This window comes from Pipistrellus hanaki, assembly GCF_964339955.1.
Source record: "Pipistrellus hanaki genome assembly, chromosome: 5".
NCBI classification, from domain to species: domain Eukaryota; kingdom Metazoa; phylum Chordata; class Mammalia; order Chiroptera; family Vespertilionidae; genus Pipistrellus; species Pipistrellus hanaki.
The window spans coordinates 1,734,940-1,755,540 of record NC_140507.1 but is presented as its reverse complement, the minus strand read 5'-3'; the positions used below and the strand labels follow the sequence as shown (position 1 = coordinate 1,755,540).

At 68.1% G+C, this 20,601-nt stretch overlaps 1 protein-coding gene across 1 annotated transcript; it reads right to left on the bottom strand.

The window, feature by feature from the left end:
• Positions 1 to 1,427: 1,427 nt before the first annotated feature.
• On the bottom strand, positions 1,428 to 11,218 carry SLC29A4 (solute carrier family 29 member 4). Its single transcript, XM_084886183.1, has 11 exons — positions 11,123 to 11,218; positions 8,654 to 8,827; positions 7,997 to 8,122; positions 7,726 to 7,839; positions 7,217 to 7,345; positions 5,897 to 5,971; positions 4,575 to 4,819; positions 4,026 to 4,158; positions 3,691 to 3,878; positions 2,915 to 3,155; positions 1,428 to 2,271 (listed from the first exon to the last, which is right to left on the bottom strand). The coding sequence occupies exons 2-11, from the start codon at positions 8,814 to 8,816 to the stop codon at positions 2,129 to 2,131; spliced, it is 1,557 nt and encodes a 518-aa protein (XP_084742309.1). The 5' UTR covers positions 8,817 to 8,827; positions 11,123 to 11,218; the 3' UTR covers positions 1,428 to 2,128.
• Positions 11,219 to 20,601: the final 9,383 nt, after the last annotated feature.

The following is a 20,601-nucleotide window of genomic DNA, read 5'->3' as shown; positions in this document are numbered from 1 at the left end:
GTCTTTTCTGTGGTTCTGGGGGTGCTGTTCGCGGCGAATTCTGTGGGAACGTTTCCTGGAGAGAGAAGCTGAGCTGGAGCCGCCCGGACGGGTGGTATGGGCGCACGGGGCGCGGGCTTCGGGCAGGAGCTGGGGTTCCCCCGCGTGGCCCTTTCCGTGGGAGCTCATTTAAACGAGGAAAGCTCGTGGCTGCACCGGCCACGTCCCCACCGGTGACCAGCCGGCGTGGCAGCGGCCCGGCCCGCCCACGAGCGCCGAGGTTCTGGGCGCCTGTGTGTGCACGTGCGCGCGTGCGTGCGTGTGCGTGGTGTGTGCGTGCGTGTGTGCTTCTGTGATTGTGTGTGGTGTGTGTGCATGTGTGTGTGCTTCTGTGACTGTGTGTGGTGTGTGTGCATGTGTGTGTGCTTCTGTGACTGTGTGTGGTGTGTGTGCATGTGTGTGTGCTTCTGTGATTGTGTGTGGTGTGTGTGCTTGTGTGTGCGTGTGGTGTGTGTACGTGTGTGTGTGTGCTTGTGTGGTGTGTGATTGTGTGTGGTGTGTGTGTGCTTGTGTGTGCGTGTGGTGTGTGTACTTGTGTGTGTGTGCTTGTGTGACTGTGTGTGGTGTGTGTATGGTGTGTGTGCGCGCGCGCGTGTGGCCAGCAGCAGCTCCTTTCTCTTTCCATCAGAGACTGGCGCTCCCACGGGCAGAGGCAGACGCGGGGGTGAGGGGGGTGGGAATGGCCTGAGCCGCAGGTGGAGGGGGAGCCCTGCCCCAGGCCGGGAAGCCGCTCATTCAGACCCAAGACGCAGGAGCAGCGGAGTGCTGGCGCCCCCTGGTGGCCCCTGGCCACCGTGCCTGGTCTCTCCTCCTCACTGTCCTCCCAGGGACCCACCGCAGTGTGCCCAGCCCTCAGGCCAGAGCGGGAGGTGGAGCCACAAGAGCGGCGGGCAGCTGCCCGCAGTCCGGCTGACGCTGGGGGGGCGGCATGCCTTCTGCCCCCAGCGTGCGCCCCCCCCCCACACACACACCCCCACACACACACACACCACACACACACACACACACACACTCACCCCCACACACACACACCACACACACACACACACACACACTCACCCCCCCACACACACACACACAGACGCTCACACACACACACACACACAGAGACGCTCACACACACACACACACACACACACAGACGCTCACACACACACACACACCCACACCACCCCCACACACACCACACACACACACACACACACAGACGCTCACACATACACACACACCCACACCACCACCCCCCACACCACACACACACACACACACACAGACGCTCACACATACACACAGATGCTCACACGCACACACACACACACACACAGACGCTCACACACACACACACAGACACACACACACACGCTCTCAGACACAGGGCAGGCTCTGCTTCATCGTTTAATGGCCGGTGCGGTACAGTGACAGACGGGGGGGGGGGGGGGACACAGCAGGGGCTTCGCCACGCGGTTGGTGGGTGTGGAGGGCGGACGGCACCCCAGAGCCCCCTCAACTGGTCCTGAGCCAACCGGAGTGTCCGGCTGGGGGGACTCGGCCCTCCTGGGCTTTGCCGGGTGGGGGTCAGGCTTAGGGCTGGCGTGGACTTCAGCCCGGGGGCCCCACTCAGCCGGAGGGGCAGGTCCTGGGCGGGCGGACCCCAAGCCTGTGGCATCAGGGTGAGGGAGGGGCCCAGGGGCTCTGGCCTGCACTCAGACCCCGTTCCTCCCTGCAAACCCGGGTTCGGGAAAGCCGGGGCTAAGGCTAGGTGGGGGCCCACATGAAGGGCTGGCTCGGGGGCGGTGACGCTGTGATTGGGGTGACAGAGGGGCCCTCAGAGCCGACCTGGGGGCGGGGTCGCAGGAGGGACATGGCTGGTGACCGCCCGCCCGCCCAGCGGGACGGCTGGGACCAGACTGGACGCAGCGAGGGCGGGAGGCGCGGGGCACAGTGTGGGCGGGTCCGGGTCAGTGGCGTCGAGGCTGAGGCCTCGGGGGACCCGGGGCCGCGGGGCCGGGTGGGCGGCCCGGGAGGTGGCGGTCTTGGCACAGGAGGAGCCGGCCCGCAGGCGGCAGGCGGCAGTGGGCGGGCGGCCGGCTCAGAGGCCGGCGGCGAGGGAGGCGTTGGCGGTGGGGGGCTCCAGGCAGCTCTGGTGGGCGCCCCGGGTGAGGCTGTAGGTGCAGTAGGCCACGGCCGAGCCCAGCGTCAGCCCCGTCATGTAGGACACGGTCATGGTGTTCCCTGCGGGCGGAGCGGCCTGAGTGCGGGCCGGGCGGCCGGGCGCCCACAGCCCCCCTGCCCCCGGGCCGGGCCGGGCCGGGCCGGGCCTGGCGCCGGCCGCTCGGAGGGCTGGGTGAGGGCATCACACAGACCGGGCGGAGGGCGTCGCTCCAGCTGCCCCGGGTGCTGGGCGCCTGGACGGTGCAGCCGGAGCCCAGCCCGGCCCCGCTCCCCCAGAGCTCCCTCCCCGCCGCTGAGGGCAAGGGAGCCTCTCGCCTGGAGCATCGTCCCGGCCCGAACCCGAGTCCTTCTGCCCCGCCCCCCCGCCCCGCCCAATCATCAGCCGTGGGGACCACTGTCCACTCAGAGCCCAGCACTCCTTCCAACCCCCGCCCGCCCCAGGCCCCGCGCCTCTGCCCCCCGCTCCTCAGGCCCTTCTCAGAGGCCCCTCCGCAGTGACGCCCGCCCGGCCAGCCACCCCCTTCCTCTGCCTCACTGTCACTCTGTGTCTGTCTGTCCCCCTGCCCGTCGGTGCCGGAAACGCACGATGGAGTCTGTCACCACCGCGTCGCCAGCACCGGGCGCTGTGAGGCCGGCGGCGGAGGGAGAGCCGAGAGGCCCGCCCCGCCCGCCCCCGAGGGTGCCCACCCGGGCCCGCGCCTACCTGCCAGCTCCCGCTGCCGCGGCCCCACCTTGCCGGCGGCCAGGATCATGGGCACGCTGCCGAAGTAGCCGTTGCTGATGCCCATGAGCAGGGAGAGCACGCAGGGCCAGGCGGGGTGGCGCAGGGCGGGCGCGCCGCTGGGGTACACGCACAGGATGAACAGCGGGATGAAGACCACGCGCAGGCAGGCGCAGGCCAGCAGGTGCGTGCCCCGCCAGTCCACCGGCAGCGCCGCCAGGATCTGCGGGGGCAGGTGTGAGGGCCCCGCCCGCCCCGCGGCCTCCGCCGCCCCCCGCCCCGGCAGCCCCGGCTCGGCCCCGCCTGGTCCCCGAAAACCCAGAGGCCCATGTGGCAGCCCCTGCGGGTGCCCACCCGTCCGCACACGGCACGGGTCCCGGCAGCCCCCGGGCCCTCGGTGCAGCTCTGGCACCCACTTGAGGCTTGAGGTCACGGGGCCCAGAGCGTCAGGCCCCTCGAACCTTAGAACCACTGGGGTCCCCTCAGCGCCCCTGGGCTCCCAGACCCCCCCGCTGTGTGGCCTCCGGCAAACGGCCACCCCCAAGAGGCCACGGCAGCCGGACCTAACCTCCCCCCCTCGGAGCCCAGCCGCTCTGGCTCCGGGCCTGCCCCTCGGGCTCCCGCTCGCCCCGGGCACAGCTGGCCCTCCAGGCTGGCCGCTCCCCGCGCCCGCGGCCTGGCCCTCCGTGGCCGCGGCCTGCCCTCAGTGGCCGTGGCCTGCCCTCCGTGGCCGTGGCCTGGCCCGCGGCCGGGCGCACCTTGCCCACGAAGTCGGCGAGGTTGAACACGGCCATGACGAGGATGGGCAGCCACTCGCCCAGCGCGCAGTGCCGCATCTCGGACTCCAGGCCGGGGAACAGGCACAGCGTGATGAAGTAGGTGACGGCGATGGACAGCATGTCCGCCCAGATGGCGCGGGCCACCGCGTACCGCTGCAGCAGCAGGGCTGGGGGGCGGCCGGTCAGCACCTGCCCCCCTCCTCCCCTCTCCCCCCCATCCCGGCGCCGCCCCGGGAGCTGCACCCACCGCGGACGGAGGGCCAGCTCCCCCCTCTCCCCCCCCATCCCCGCGCCGCCCCGGGAGCTGCACCCACCGCGGACGGAGGGCCAGCTGCGCTCGGCTCGGGCCCGCGGCACGTCGAACCGCGTGTAGGCTCCCCGCTCACCGCCGGGCGCCTCGTGGGCCGGGCTGTCCTTCGGGGACCCGCCGGCCGGGCCCGGGTTCTCCTGGGGGACAGGGTGCGGCAGGGTTTGGGGGGCCCTGCTGCTCCCACTTCCCTCTGCTCCCAGCGCGGCCCCGGCCCCTCACCCCCTCCCTGGACACAGACGGGGCTCGGCCCTGGGCCCCCTGGGGAACCCCGTCCTTTCCCAGCGCGGGGCTGGTCTCCGTGCACCGCTCGCTGCCCATCCTGGTCTCTGTGTCCCGGTTCACTGTCCTGTCCTGGCTGAGGGGAGAGTGCTGGGCCAGCGTCTGTGCCAGCACCCTGCTCTTCCCGCCCGCCCACCAGGTGGCAGACTCCTCAGCCGCATCCCAGGATGCAGGGCCCGGGCACAGAGACGGGGCCCCGGGAGGCCCGGCACGGACTCGGGGGCTGCGGACGGCTCGGTCCGGAGACGGGCCCCGGAGGCCGGGCGGGACTCACGAAGCAGACGTCGCCGGCGGCCACGTCGTGGTGCACGCAGTAGCCCCGGGGCCCGGCGGGGCCGTCGCGGGGCCGCCCGGTGTGGTGGCGCACGAAGCGGCTGCGCCGCACCAGCAGGTGCAGCAGGAAGCAGAGCAGCTCGAGGCCGGCGGAGACCAGGAAGAAGGTAAGCGTGCTGGCCCGCTCGCCCCGCAGCAGCAGCTTGGTGACGATGCGGCTCAGGGACACCATGACGCCCGCCGTGCCTGCGGGGAGGGCCCCGCCCGTCAGCCCGCCCCCGGCGCCCACCTGCACCCACCCCCACTGCGCACACCTGCACCTGCACCCCCACTGCGCCCACCTGCACCCCCACCCCCACTGTGCCCACCCCACTGCGCCCACCTGCATCCCCCCACTGCGCCCACCTGCACCCATCCCACTGCACCCACCCCACTGCGCCCACCTGCACCCCCACCACGTGCTCCCACCGGCACCCCCCCACTGCACCCACCTGCACCCCCACCCCACTGCACCCACCCCACTGCGCCCACCTGCACCCCCCCACTGCGCCCACCTGCACCCATCCCACTGCACCCACCCCACTGCGCTCACCTGCACCCCCACCACCAGTGCTCCCACCTGCACCCACCCCCTCGCCCAGCCACCACTGCCCCCTGCACAGTCGCCCCGCCCTGCCGGTCCTGGGGTCTCAGCCCGTCGGCCCCTCTCCTGCCTGGGCCCCGGGCCCTCTGCCTCCACTCCAGTCCACCCAGCCCTGCTCGGCCCCAGACAGGCAATGAGCTGCCACGTGTGCCGGCTCCGAGAGCATTCCCCAGTGCCAGCTGGGCACACGGCAGTGGAGACTCAATGGAGAGGATGTGGACGGTGGCAGGGTGGCGGGGGCAGCGGGGACCAGGCCGCCCTTAGGCGGGAGACGGCGGGCGGCCTGGGAAAGGGGTCTGAGGAGCAAGGAGTGCTGGGTGCGGGGCTTGTGGGCCTGCTCCGCGGACAGCCAGCTGAGGAGCGGCGCCTGTGGGACAGGAGAGCTACCCCCACACACACAGACACACACACACACACAGGCGTGCACACACAGACATACGTGCATAGACACATGTGTGCACACAGACACATGCATGCAAATACAGAGACACACACATGCACACAGGCAGGCGCACACACAGACACACACACAGGTACACAGATGCACACAGACACACACACAGACACGGTGACACGGCTTCCCCAGCCAGGCAGGCCAAGCAGGCGTGTCCCTGGGAGGAGCCTCAGAGGCCAGCAGCCCAGGCCCCCCCATCGCCCCCACCCCGGGGCCCCGCACTCACTCTCTCCGGTCATCACGCCCTGGGTGTACCGCTTGGGCAGCATCCCTGTGTACCCGTAGAAGCTGGATTGCTGCACTTGAGAGAGAGAGAGAGAGAGAGAGAGAGAGAGGGAGAGGGCGAGAGGGAGAGAGGAGCAGCCGTGACACCGCTGGCACTGCCAGGGCGGACGCGCTGCGGGCGAGGGCGCGGGCACAGGTCCTGTCAGCCCGGCTGGGAGGAGGCCCAGGGCCGGCCACCTCGCTGGGCGAGACCTGCCTCCTCCACCGGCCGCCGGCAGGGGCCCGGCCCGTCTGCGGTGAAAGGACACCACGCTCTGTGAGAGGCAGCGGAGCCCGGGACGCCCGGCCCGGCCCAGCGGGGCTGGAGGGCCCCGAGGTAAGCGGGTCTCGGGCGGCTGGCGGTGCTGGACGCTCCACCCACCGGTGGAAGGTGGAGCAGGAGCCGGAGGTGAGTCTGGTTTTAAGCGGCTGAGCTTCCTGGCTCACCGGTCACCAGCGTCGCCGCTCCCCTCCTCACCGACGCGGCTGGGAGGGGGAGCGGGCTGCCGAGGGCCAGCCCCGAGCAGCGGCTGCCCGCTCCCCCCACACTGTGTTTTGTTTTCTTTTGTGTAAATTCAGTTTAATTGAAACAAGAAGGAACAGATTGACCCAAGGTAGCTTGCAGTGTCTCTAAACATGATTAATTCTGGAGTTCTTCAAAACCATGCCTGCGGGCTCAGGATAACCTGCCGCACTTGTGTTTTCAACACAGACCTGAGCCCCTGCCTGGGCAAGGCGTTACTCCGGAAGCCTGGGTCTGCCCAGCACTGACCTCTGAACCAGAGGGTCACGGTTCGATTCCCGGTCAGAGCACATGCCCAGGGTGCTGGCTCCATCCCCAGTGTGGGGTGTGCAGAAGGCAGCCGATCAGTGATTCTCTCTCAGCACTGATATTTCTAACTCTCTCTCAGTCTCCCTTCCTCTTTGAAATCAATAATAATAATAAACATATACGTATATTTTTTAAAAGCAGCCTCGGTACGTACATATGAGCCTAACCAGAGGTCAAGGACAACAGGAGGTGGGGGCCTGCATGGGGAGGGGTGTGGGATGGGAATGTGGGGATGAGGACAAATATGTGATACCTTAATCAATAAAAAAATTTAAAAAAATGTTTTAAAAAGCAGCCTTGGTTTAATTCACACCCAATGGCTTCCTGGCCTTGAAGCTGGTGTCGCACAAGTGGAGGGAAAGGAAGGGACTGGGCCTCCCACCTTCCACACCCAGGGGGCTGGGGCGGGCCGGATCTTAGGGCCCCCGGCCCTGCTCCCTCCCCGCCTACCTGTGCAGCCGAACGCCACGGTGCCCACGGCGGCCAGGTTGATGGCATAGGCCTGGCGCCGGGGGAAGAGCTGCAGCCACACGTCGCAGACGCTGATGAAGAGGAGGGGGCCCAGGGCCAGGAGGTAGCCTGCGGGCGGCGGGCGGTCAGGGGGCGGGCGCGGGCTCTGCTCTCCCCTCCCTCTGCCCTCGCCCTTCACGCCCGGTGCCGGGACGCCCTGGGGCCTGAGAGGGGCCCGGAGGGCTGCCTGGAGGAGGTGCTGGCTCATGAAGCAGATGTCAGCGTGGAGGAGGGGGAAGGGGAGAAGACGGGCGGAGGGAGAGCTGGGCCCCAGGACCACAACGTGCTGGGCGCGGCCCCCACACACCACCGCCTGGCCGCGTTCCCTGGAGTCCCCACCGTCCCACGGAGGGCGAGGTGCGGGCCGGGGAGCGGGGGGCCGGGGAGCGGGGGGCCGGGGAGCGAGGGGCCGGGGGCCAGGGGCCGGGGGGGCCCGGGCAGAGGCCCACCCGCCGTGATCCTCGTGTGCAGGCTCAGCCGCTCCACCAGCGCGTTGTTGAGCAGCACGGCCACCAGCGCCACCAGGATGTAGGTGAGGCTCATGTCGAACACGATGGAGGTCCCTGGGGGTGGGGAGGAAGGGGGGGCAGTGCTCAGGGAGCCCCTGGTCCCGCCTCCTCACTAGGATGTCCCCGAGGGCGCGGGCGGCCGGTCACTCCGCAGCTCTCGGCAGCGCTCTCCCGGGCCGCGGTGGAGCCGGGCCAGTCCGGTGGGGCCCACCTGGGAACTTGTGGTGCAGGTAGTCCACGTCGGTGATGAAGCTGTTGTAGGGCAGCAGGAAGCCCACGCCCGCCAGCAGCATGGCGAAGTAGACAGCGTGGTATCGGTCGTCCGGCGCCCGCCCCTCTGTGGGAGACACGGCGGTGAGCCCGCGGCCACCAGGAGCCACACGCCGCGAGCCACACGCCACATGCCACGAGCCACACGCCACGAGCCACACGCTGCGAACCACACGCCACACGCCGCCGCTCAGCACGCCGGTCTCAGGCCGGCCCCGAAGCCCGGAGAGGCCGGCAGGTGGCCGAGGTCCGTGGCCGGGCCAGAGCCAGAACCAGGCTGTGCCCCGCCCGCCGGCCTCCCCAGGCCCTCCCTCCGCTGAGGGAGGCACGGCCGTGGCCAGTGGATGTGCCAGGCGGCGTGTCACCCCGAGGGCAGTGTATGGCTGCGCCTGCGTGGCCACGCACCTCCCACCTGGACGGGGTCACGGACGCCCCCCAGAGGGCCCCTCACCCGGAGCGGCGGCCGGAGGGGAAGGGAGACCTGGCCTGTGGTTATGGCCGCACCCCTCTCTGCCCGCACACGCGGCCCCGCGCCCAGGGGTGCCCACACTGCCTCCCGAGGGCTCCCCGGCCACCCCTCGCCCGCACCCTCACTCACCAGAGTCCGTGAAAACCGGGGTGCCCCTGGCCGGAGCCCCGCCCTGAGCTGCCCCTGCGGCCGCCTCCTCCTCCAGCCGGCAGCCCTCGAAGCTGAAGCTCGTCACCACGCTCCTGCCCGCCGTGCCCGGCTCCTTGAGGCGCTGGCTGCCCACGGAGCCCATGGCGGCCCGGGCTGCGGAGAGAGGGGGCTGAGGGGCCGGGAGGGGGGCCCTGCTGCTGCCCGGGCCCCACGCCTGCACCCCGCCCCCGCCCCCGCCCCCGCCCCCTGCCATCCTCACTGCTCTCCACCCACTGAGCCTTCCGTGCCACCTCGGACCCCCGAGGCCGGCTCGGCGAGGCCAGCGGGGGGTGGTGGCGGGCACGAGGGAACAGGTGGAGGGGGAGCGTTTGGAGGTTCGGTGCCGGCTGGGCGGCCATCAGAACAGACACCACCGAGCACAAGGCCTCCGGGGAGAGGGGCCGAGGAGCCTGAGCCTCAGGGGTGAACGCCCTCCCGCCCGCCGGTTGCACAGGCGGCAACAGGGGCCCAAGGCAAAGCCAGGCCCTGGGCACGGAGACCCATCCCCGCAGCCAGTCCCTCTGGCCTGGCCTCAGAACGGGCTAATGGTCCACGAGGGAGAGGCCCCCGCGGCCTGGCCGCCCACCTGTGGGCTGTTTGTTAAAGCGTCTGTCCTCGGTTCCTCTAACGGCCTCAGTCCTGCGCCGTGAGGGGCCGGCCGGGCCAGCTCACCGCTCTGCCGCTGGACGGAGGCCCGGCGCTGCCCCCTGCAGCCGGCCCGCTGGGCACCGGAGACACCCAGGGACACGCCCGCCACCCTGAGGCCTCTGCCCGCATCCAGCCCGGAGGGCCCATCCTGCCCGGGTCTGGGGGGGGAGGGGGGAAGCCGGCAGCCGCCACGCACACGGGCCCCGGCCCCTCCTGGTGGGGGGGGCCCTGACTCCCCGGCCGCTGACCCATGGCCCCAACACGACATCACGGCTGCCCGGGCGGTGGGGGGAGTGCACTGAGGAGGCGTCCCCTCCTTTCCAGGCCACAGCCCTCCCTTCCCTCCCAGGTCCTCAGGCTCAGAGCCCAGGCTGCCCAGCCCCCCCCCCCCAGCCCCCTGATAATTACAGTGGAGAGCGTGCACAGGGGCGGAAAGAGGCAAGACTGGCCGGGGCTCTCCTCTGCCCCCCCCTCCTCGGCACCCCTCGTGCCTGCCAGGGAGCCCCGAGAGGCCCGGCCACCCCTGGGCCCCAGTGTCCCCGCCTCAGGGCAGCCCGGGGTCACACGGCCCCCGGCCAGGCACAGGGGGCCGAGGGCTCCTGCCTACCTCGGTGGGAGGGAGCTGGGCAGAGCCACCCCGGGGCCTGTTCGGCACTGACCCACCCCCCTGGCCCCAGCTTCGCTGTGACTGAGCAGATGTTGGCTCTGAGGGTGCCCTGGGCACTGAGAATGCAGGACGCCCGGCCCCCGGCCAGGCTGGCCCCTCGGGGGCTGCTCCACCCCAGAGCCCACCGAGGGTCCAGGCGCCAGGCTGGAGAGCCACCAGCAGGGCCTCCTGGCCGCGCACCCGGTGGCCGCAGCCCGCCCCGTGCCCAGGCGGGAGGGAGCTCTCTGCTGCTCTCCCAGCGCCAGCCCCCCATCCTGCCCCCATCCCGCCCCCATCCCGCCCCCATCCCGCCCCCCCCTCCCCCCATCCAGCCCCCCCTCCCCCCATCCCGCCCCCATCCCGTCCCCATCCCGCCCCCCCCTCCCCCCATCCTGCCCCCATCCCGTCCCCCCCCCATCCTGCCCCCCCCCTCCCCCCATCCCGCCCCCATCCCGCCCCCATCCCGTCCCCATCCAGCCCCCCCCCCTCCCCCCATCCCGCCCCCATCCCGCCCCCATCCTGCCCAAGGACAGTGGGCTCGGAGCTTCCGGGGCAGCTGGTGCCCGCCCAGTGCTGGCTGGGGCCGGAGCCGCCCACCCCGGGCCCTGCAGCTGCCGCTCCGGCACCGCGCCCCCCGCCCCCGGTCTGCCCGTCCCTGTCCCTGTCCCCGACCCGTCCCCATCCCCATCGGCAGCAAAGTTGGCTCCCAGGCCGGCCCCCCAAAGGGCAGCCCCCACTGCGAGGCACCCCCCCCCCCGCCCTGGGCGCACAGGCCGCCTCTGCCCGCGGCCTCCCGGAGCGGGAGGGGGCGCGATGGAGGCCCGGGAGCCGCAGGTGGAGGGACCGGAGCCTGGGCCCGGAGGGGGGGCGCCTGCAGGGCAGGCCGGGCCTCGGCTCCCCGGCCGGTGGGCGCCCGCAGCGGCTGACGGGGCGGCGGGGGCGGCCCGGTCCGGACCCCACCCCGGCGGCGGGGAGGGGGGGGGAGGCCCTCCCGGACGGGGTGGGTGGTGGGGCTCGGGGTCCCCGGTCCCGCCCGCCCGCGGCCCGGACTGGGCGGCAGAGCGGGGCGCAGACAAAGGCTCCGACAGGTCCCGCCCGCCCGCCGCACCGCTTACCTCGCCCGCCGGCCTGCCCGGCGCCCCCTCCGCACCCGCCCCGCGCGGCCGGCGTCCTGCGTGGGTCCGGTCGGCGGCCCGGGTCCGCCTGCGTGTCCGGGGTGCAGAGGCGGCGAGCACAGCAGGGGCCCCGCCCCGCCCGCCTCCCCACCCCGGCCCCTGCCTCCCGCCTCCTCCCGCCCGCGGCTCCGGCTCCGCACAGGCGGGGGGGGGGGGGGGGGGACACAGATAGAGGCTGAGGTCTCCGGACCCCAGCACCCCAGATGGGTGCAGTGACTCAGTCCCTGGCTGACTGGCCCGCCCCCACCCCAACTCCGCCTGGGACACCTTGCCCTCCGACCCCTGTCCGCGGGAGACCAGCGGGGGGAGGGGAGTGGGATGGTCCTGGGACAGACTCGAGTTTGGAAGCCCCTGTGCCGGGGGGAGGGGGGGGCCCAGGATCCTGTCAGATTTAGGGGCTGTGGGCCCCCCGGTGCTCCCGGCTGAGGCTGAGCATGGGCAGCAGCTGGGTCCCTCCCCGCTTGGTGGGTCCCGCAGGTGCTGTCAGGTGCACCCCCCCACACCTCCACCAGACCGGCTCCTCCTCCTGCCTTAGACCCCCCGCATCTCCAGGGAGCCCCCCAGCAGCCCCCACCCCCCTTCCCAGCCGCCTCTGCCTGAGCTCAGCCAGCACCTGCTCACGTGCTGTGCCCAGAGCAGAGGCCGGGGCTGCGGCCTGGCAGATACAGGAGCCAGTGTTTGCCAGTGAAGAGGCGGCCGGGGACCCAGCCTGTGTGCGTGGGGCATGTCCCCCGCGCGCTGGGCCAGGGGTCCTTACTGGTTTCTATCCCCCTGAGGGTGTTTTCCTATTGATTTTCAGAGGGAAGGACAGAAATAGCCACCACCTACCAGACCAGGGCGGGGCAGGGAGGAGCCGTCACCGAGGTGTGTGCCCTGGATCCAGCCCTTTGGCTATAGGCTGATGCTCTCCACTGAGCCAGACAGCCCAGGGCCAAGCCATTACCCTAAAGGGCGGAGTCTGAGGCCTTGGGCCTGGAGATGGGCCGGAAGCCATGCCGAGCTGTCCTGGGGGTGGGTCACCACTACTCGCTGTGTGTGACAGGCGGCTTTACTTATTTATCATCTACTTATTTATTTATTATTTACTAGACGCCCCATGGGGTTCCTCAGCCTGCCTGCACCCTCTCCAACCCGGGACCCCTCAGGGGATGTCGGACTGCCTCTCGGCTGGCCAGGGATTGGGCCGACACCGGCAGTCTGACATCCCCTGAGCGTGTGGTAGTGCGGGAAGCGCAGGTGGCGGGGAGGGCCCTGGCCCCGCAGGTGCCGTTCCGCTCCGGCTCATCCTGGCCCCGCTGCACCTGCTGCCCACCAGGGGCAGCTCCCGCGTTGAGCATTTGCCTGCACGTCATAGTGACTGGTCACAAGGTCAACCGGTCACTTAGGGTTTTATATAGAGAGATTTATATTTATATTTATATTATATTTATTGTCTATATAAAGATCTTTTGAAGAGAGAGAGAAATCATGGATTGGCTGCCTCCTGCACCCCCCCTACCGGGGATGGAGCCCGGAACACAGGCACGTGCCCTGACCCGGAATCAAACCAGCGACCTTTTGGCTGTGTGAGGACCTGCCAGCACCTGGGCCTCCCCGGCCCGGCACGTGATGCAGGGGACGCATCGGGGTGTCAGTCTGAGACGGGGCCCTGGCAGTCAACCAGCCGTCCCTGTAGGCGGCATCTGGCCGGGGAGACAGGCAGCTGATGGGCTGCCCAGGGTGGACTGGGCAGGCGTGTGCCGCTGGGGATGGGTGTGTGCCGGCTCCTACCTGCGTGCCCTCCCTCGTGGCCAGGAAGGCTCCCTCAGACAGAGACACACGAGCTCGGGGCCTGGGGACGGAGAGGCACCGTGTGAGCAGGTCTGTGGTCGGGGCATTCCGGGCAGAGGGAGGAGCCAGTGTGAACTCCTGAGCCAGAAACACGCCTCGAACTCAAGACAGAGCGAAGGGTGCGGGGGACAGAGGAGGCCCTCCCGGAGTGACACTGGGTGGGGGGTACAAGGGGGCGGCGGCAGCAGGGGGCGTCTTATTGGGAGGAGGGGGCGTGCGGGGACCTGAGATATGAAAACTAAGTTGCTGGTTGGGGTGCAAACTGAAACAACTCTCCAGAAAGCAAATTGGCCTAAAAAATACTCCCCTTTGGTCAGCAAACTGCTGCTCGAGGGCCACATGTGGCTCTTTGGCCCCTTGAGTGTGGTTCTTCCACAAAATACCACGGCCTGATGTGGAGGTATTATTGATATGAGAAAATGCTAAGTAACTGATTTACTATCTGAAAAGGGATTTACTATCGGGGAAAGGGAGGGAGGAAGAGACTGAACATAAACTGTGCACCTTTGGATGAGGACAATGGGGGATGGGGAGGGGGCGGAGGGTGGGGTGGGAACCTGGTGGAGGGGGGAAGAAATGAGGAACCTGTGGGAGGAGGATCCAAGATGGCTGCTCGGGTATACACCTAGCCGCAGCAGCTCACAACAATTTCAAGGGAATACAACTAAAATGTAGAGTGGACATTGCCCAGAGCTACAGGTAGTCGACTGACTGAAAACTCTACAATAGGAAGGAGGGAGAAAACCAGAAGGAAAATCAGAGGAGCTGAAAAAAAGCCTAAGGTACGGAGACATGCTGCGCGCTCGCACGCACGCGCGCGCGGAGAGGTCGCAGCCGGAGAGGAGGAGAGGGCTGGGTGCTGCCAGGCGTTCCCTAGCAGGAAGGAAATAGAACCCCCAGCCTGGGCTGAACCCCCGAACCGGCAGCGCTGAGCCCCAAGTTATGTGCCAGACCCTGGGGACCCAGGCTCCGGCAGGGGGAGACAATCCCGGGGGACGGCGAAATGCGGGGCCCCCCGGAGTCGCGCGCACATGGCGCGCAGAGGACTGAATGTTGACTCTGATGCTGGATTACCCTAGCCGGAAGAAACAAAGCCTCCGGCGGCAGCTCTGAGCCTCAGTCCAGACCGCCCCGAACTCCAGGTCTGGGCCAGTCCCTGGGGACCCAGGCTCGGGCAGGGGGAGACGGAGCTGTGAGGTGGAGTCCTGGGAGCGCAGCGAAAGGCCGAGCACCCGGAGTCGCGCACACTGTGCGCAGAGGACAGTCTGTTGACTCTGATCCTGGACTCCCCTAGTGGGAGGGAGAAAGAAAGCCCCAGACTGGAGGAACGCCACGAGGAGCAGGAGCCCCTGCCGGACACCGGCCAGCCGGGCGCCAGCAAGGAGCCGGGCGACGGGGCCCCCAGTGGGGGGGGGTGCCCCTGAGCCTTCGACTGCTGAGCGCTGGCAACGGAGCCAAGGACGGGGGCTGCTTCCTGGGCGGCGCCGACCCCGGCAACAGGCTGGAGCAGCGCGGGAGCCCAAGGAGAACAAAGGGGTGCCACAGGCCAACCTGCTGAGCTCCCAGGACAAGAAGGAAGAAACCAAAGAAGTTCTCAATGTGAAGAAATCAAGTGAGAGCAAATGATAGTAAAATTACTTAAGAAAGAATACAAAGAAGATCTTGAAAAATCAAAGACTAGTCAGAACTCAACGCACCAGCCAACATTGCAACATAAATGCGTTTTGTTTTGTTTTTTTAAAAGAAAAAGAAAAAAGGGACAGAATGTTGGAACAGCGGCGACCAGGCCTAGAGTGGCCAGGCACAAGGCAGTGGCAGCTGGGGCCGGAGCAGCAGTGGCCAGGCCCCAGAGCAGCAGCAGCTAGAACAAGAGCATCAACGGCCAGCACTGGAGCAGCCAGACCTGGGGCAGTGGCAGCCAGGCCTGAGGCAGAGGCGGCCAAGCCCAGGGTGGCCAGTCCAGGAACACCCAGACACCGAGTGGCTGGGCCCGGAGAAGCCCGGCCCAGAGCAGCCGGGTTGGGAGCAGCCAGGCCCAGAACAGCAGTAGCCAAGCACGGAGCATCCAGGCTGGGAGCGGCCAGGCTCGGAGCAGCCGGGTCGGGTGCGGCCAGGCCTGGAGCAGCGGCGGCCAGGCTGGGAGCGGCCAGGCCCGGAGCAGCTGGGTCTTGTGTGGCCAGGCCTGGAGAAGCGGCTGCCAGGCTGGGAGCGGCCAGGCCCGGAGCAGCCGGGTCTGGTGCGGCCAGGCCCAGAGCAGCAGCTGCCAGGCTGGGAGCGGCCAGGCCCGGAGCAGCCGGGTCTGGTGCGGCCAGGCCAGGAGCAGCGGCTGCCAGGCTGGGAGCGGCCAGGCCCGGAGCAGCAGCTGCCAGGCTGGGAGCGGCCAGGCCCGGAGCAGCCGGGTCTGGTGCGGCCAGGCCAGGAGCAGCGGCTGCCAGGCTGGGAGCGGCCAGGCCCGGAGCAGCAGCTGCCAGGCTGGGAGCGGCCAGGCCCGGAGCAGCAGGGTCTGGTGCGGCCAGGCCAGGAGCAATGGCTGCCAGGCTGGGAGCGGCCAGGCCCGGAGCGGCCGGGACCGGAGCAACCGGTCCCAGAGCAGCCGGGTCGGGTGCGGCCAGGCCTGTAGCAGCAACAGCCAAGTCCAGAGCAACTAGGTCGGGAGCGGCAGTGACCAGACCCGGAGCAGCTGGTTGTGGAACGAACCAGAGCAACAGAGGCCAGGCCCGGAGCAGCCAGGCCCGAAACAGCTCGCTCCTCGCCTGTACCTGCCCACGGCTGCCTCTCAGACATGGCTGGAAACTTTTGCGGGAACTTGAGGGTCTGCTGAATCAAGTGATGAAGGCTTAGATCTGGATGTGTTGAGTTAGTATAGCGCTGGGGTGTTGATCTGTGAGTGCCTTGGGTGGGGCCTGGATGAGGCTGGTTGACCTATTTGGAAATGTCTTTTGTGTGAAGTATCATTGGGCATGTGGAGGTATTATTGATATGAGAAAATGCTAAGTAACAGATTTACTATCTGAAAAGGGATTTACTATCGGGGAGAGGGAGGGAGGAAGAGACTGAACATAAACTGTGCACCTATGGATGAGGACAATGGGGGATGGGGAGGGGGCAGAGGGTGGGGTGGGAACCTGGTGGAGGGGGAAGAAATGAGGAACCTTTGTAATAATATGAACAATAAAGATTGATTTAAAAAAATAAAAAAAGAAAAAAAGAAAAAAAAAGAAAAAGAAATGAGGAACCTGTGTAATAATATGAACAATAAAGATTGATAAAAAAAAAAAAAAATACCACGGCCTGGGCGAGTCTATGTTGAAGAAGTGGCGTTAGAAAAAGTTTAAGTTTAAAAAATGTGGCTCTCCAAAGAACTGTCAGTCGTTGTCCTGTTGACATTTGGCTCTGTGGACCAATGAGTTTGCCGACCACTGCTCTGGAAGCAGGTTTGGCACATCCGTCGAAAGTGTGAACGCGAAAGCCCTTTACTCACCGATTCTGCTTGTGAGAACCTGCACAGCGTCCGACGTGCGTGCCTCTCGGGGCCGGACATGGTGGATGGCCTTCTCTGGCAGCAGACCGGAGCCACCGCAATGCCAGAGCGACCACACCACGCAGCCGCCAGGAGAAGGCGGCTCTGCCTGTGCCGATTGGAGCGACTGACAAGAGGCATCGTTGTTTTTCTTAAAGTGTGGGGCGCAGCCTGGCGCTGTGGCTCGGGCTGAGCACCGACCGAAGGTCACTGCTTTGATTCCCGGTCAGGGCGCAAGCCCAGGTTCCAGGTTCGGTCTCGGCAGGGGGTGTGCAGGAGACAGCCGATCGATGTTTCTCTCTCTCTCCTCCTCCTCCCTCTCTCTCTAAAATAAGTAGAAACATATTTATCGAAGGGAGACGGATAGAGAGTTAGAAACATCGATGAGAGAAACATCGACCAGCTGCCTCACGCACAACCCCCACTGGGGATGTGCCCACAACCAAGGTACATGCCCTTGACCAGAATGGAACCTGGGACCCTTCGGTCTGCAGGCCGATGCTCTATCCACTGAGCCACACCGGTTCCGGCTAGAAACATTTTTTAAAAATACAACTAGAAGTGTACGGCGCAGTGACGTGCGTGATGGCTAATTTATGTGTCCACATGGTGGGCCGCACCCACGCGCTGTTGGGGGGGTCTGTTCCTCTGACCCCTGACCCTCAGGTCAGAGTGAGCAGCCCGTGTGCTGGGGAGGGGGAGCGGGTGGGAGATGGGTGATGAGAAAAGGAATGGGCCCCGGAGGCCCCAACCCCGGACGGACCTCACGTGCCCGGCGCCGAGACAGGCAGACAGACACGGAGAACCTGCCTGAGACTCGGTTCACGGGACTGGAGACCAGCCGCCTGGATCCGCGGTGGCCGAGGCGGCCATGGCCTGGGAGGGGGGGCGAGGGGGCCCGGGGTAAGGGTGCACTCTGCGTCGGGAGAAAGCGTCCGCCTGTCCCATCTCGGCAGACGCTCAGCTTAGGGTGCGCATCTCGCTGTCGGTACATTTTGTCTAAAACAAAGCAAAACAGCCAAAAGCGAAAGCGAAGGCGAAGGTGACCGCAGCCTGGCGCCAGGCCTGCTCCGGCCAAGCGCACAGTCTGTGACCGGCTCTGGCCTTCACGGGGGAGAGGACGGCGATGGGTGAGGAGACGGACGCCCTCAGACGCAGACGCACCCACGGCGGGCAGCGAGCACCTCCCACAGGGTCCCCCCCCGCCCCGCTGCTGCCCGGGCAGAGGCAGGCCCCAGCGCCCGGGCCGTGTTCCTGCCACGCAAACCTAATTATCCCCAATTTACTAGCTCACAGCCCAGAACCTTCCCGTCAGCCCGCACCCCAGCGGAGCCAGACGGGGAGGGCGCGCCCAGCGGGAGGGGAGGCCACGCGGGCCTGTCTGGGCGGAGGGCCGCCCGCCGGTGGCAGAGGGCGGGGGTCTCCTGCCCCCATCTCCCTGGTGCAAAGCCCGGTTCCCAGCCAGAACAGAAGACCCCGGAGCTGCCCAAGACAAGAAGTCCCTTTCCTGCCCGGCCAGCTGGCTCAGGGGCTGAGCATCGACCTAGAAACCAGATCCGGGTTCGATTCCGGTCAGGGCACAGGCCCGGCTTGTGGGCTCCATTCCCAGTTGGGGGTGTGCAGGAGGCAGCTGGTCAGTGATGCTCTCTCATCATGGATGTTTCTCTGTCTCCCTTCCTCTCGGACATCAATAAATAGATATTTTAAAAAAATAGAACGTCCCTTCCCAGGGCAGAGGGTCCGCCCCCTCTGCCAGCACCGCCAGCACCCGTCCCAGCACCCATCGCAGTCAGACCCTGGAGGAAGCTCAATGAGCCCCCCCCTCCCCAAGAGGGGCAGGGACCGAGTGCTGAGTGGACAGGGTGGGGTTGGTGAGTCCCAGCCCCCCCCCTCCCCCCCATGGGGACTTGGGGAGGGAACTGCCCACGCGGGAGGGAGGCCACAGAGGCGGCAGCTGCCCCGCCCCCGGTCTGAGGTCACAGGGACTCGCACCCAGCCAGGCTTCCGGGATCGGGGTGCCCCAGTCACGTGTGGCCTCGGTCTCCACCGCTCAGGACGCCCTGGCCAGAGGTGCAGCAGGAAGGGGCCTGGGCGCTGGAGGCCGGCCCTGGGGGGTGGGGGGGCCGTGGCGGGAGCACCTGGGGCTGGGAGCCCAGCAGGAAGCTCTGCCCCTGGCCGCTCTGCAGGAGGTGCTGCGGGGGGGGGGGGGGGGGGGGGGCAGAGCCCCAGGGCAGGTGCTGTCCCGGAGTCCTGCCGCCTCCCTCGCTCTGCCCCCACCCTTCCCTGCTCCTGCCCATCCCGACCCCAAACCACCTTCCAGCACCTCCCTGCCCCCCCACCCAGCCTCCCCGTGCACCAGCAGCACCCCATTCCCACCGGCTTCACCCCCGAGAGGCAACTCTCCCCAGCCTTTACCCACATGGTTAGCTCCCTCCCCCTGCCTATCAACACCCCCACCCCACCCTCCATGCCTATGAAGCCCCTCCTCCAGGGAGCCTCCCAGACCGAGGGGGCGGAGGGCCCGGCACCCCCTGGGGGTCAGGCATCACCCGAGGGAGGCTCACGACACCCCGTTCACAGTGGGGCCCAGGCCCAGGAAGCTGGAGGTACTTGCCCAGCGGAGGGAGGGCTGGTAAGGGGAGGGGCTGGGGGCTGGGGGCTACAGAGGAGTGGGGGGCAGAATGACATAGTCTCAAGGCCTGCTCCCCTCTGTGCTGACCCCAGACGGAGGGGGAGGGGGATCCGACTCACAAGCGCCCCCAGTCCCAGGCACACACCCAGCAGCGCCCGCCAGGCGCTCTGAAAACACCCATTTCCTGGCCAGGAAAGCGGCACGGAGAGCGTGAGGGGCGGGGCGGCCAGCCGGGCTGGGCGGGCAGAGCCTGACCAGAGACGCCCTAGGGCCGAGCCAGCGCCCCTCCCCCCAGGGGGGTGCTCCGGGGACTGGATCCCTCGCTGCCGGAGGAGGCTGGGAGGTCTGTGGGAGGCGGCTGGGAGGTCTGCGGGAGGCGGCTGGGAGGTCTGCGGGAGGAGGCTGGGAGGTCTGCGGGAGGAGGCTGGGAGGTCTGCGGGAGGAGGCTGGCAGGTCTGCGGGAGGCGGCTGGGAGGTCTGCGGGAGGCGGCTGGGAGGTCTGCGGGAGGAGGCTGGGAGGTCTGCGGGAGGCGGCTGGGAGGTCTGCGGGAGGAGGCTGGCAGGTCTGCGGGAGGCGGCTGGGAGGTCTGCGGGAGGCGGCTGGGAGGTCTGCGGGAGGAGGCTGGCAGGTCTGCGGGAGGCGGCTGAGCCATTAGCAGGAGCCAGGGAAAATGTTTGGCTCCGCGGGGGCGATGAGCCATCTGTTCCCGAATGCTGCGCAAACAGTGGCGCTGTCCTGGCACCGCCCCACCCGCCGGGCTAGAGCACTGCCTGGCACCGGCTGTGTCCCCGGCAGGTGCTCGCCCCCTCTGCCCCTGTCCCTGCCTGTGAGGCCCGGAGCTGGAGCTGGAGCCCGCCAGTGGCAGAGACTCCGACCTGCCCTGCTGCCGCCTCCTGCTCCTACCCCCTCCCGGCACGTCCACAGGGGTGGGGACAGGACAGCCTGGCCTGTTGGGTTGGGGTTTTGTTTCCACGCTGTACACGTGGCTGTATAGTAATTCACCGCCCAGGAACGTATGAGCAAGCACGGAGCTCTGGCTCCGAGACCCCCCTCCAAGCCGCTGGCTGGTACAGGGCCCAGGGCCCGGCGAAGGGGACAGCGAGGCGCCCCCGGGACGCCCGCTCTCCTGCCGGTGCCTTCAGCGGCCACGTCCCGAGCCCAGCACGTTTCCACGCCACCAACGCCACGCAAATGCCCCGGAGCCCTGCCCTGCGCGTCTTGGTTTGGAAGAGTGCAAGGTCCCTGAGGTTAAATTCTGTGCCTCTGCCCCCTCAGTCTGCACAGCTCGGGAAGCTCGAAATATAAGGAACACACCCCGCAAAGGTGCTCCTCCGTCCCCACCCCCACAGGTGAGGGCCCGGGGGACGGTGGGGACAGCTCGGGCCGTGACACTAGCCTGTGCTACACGTGGACGTGGGAACTGCTCCGCTTGCTGT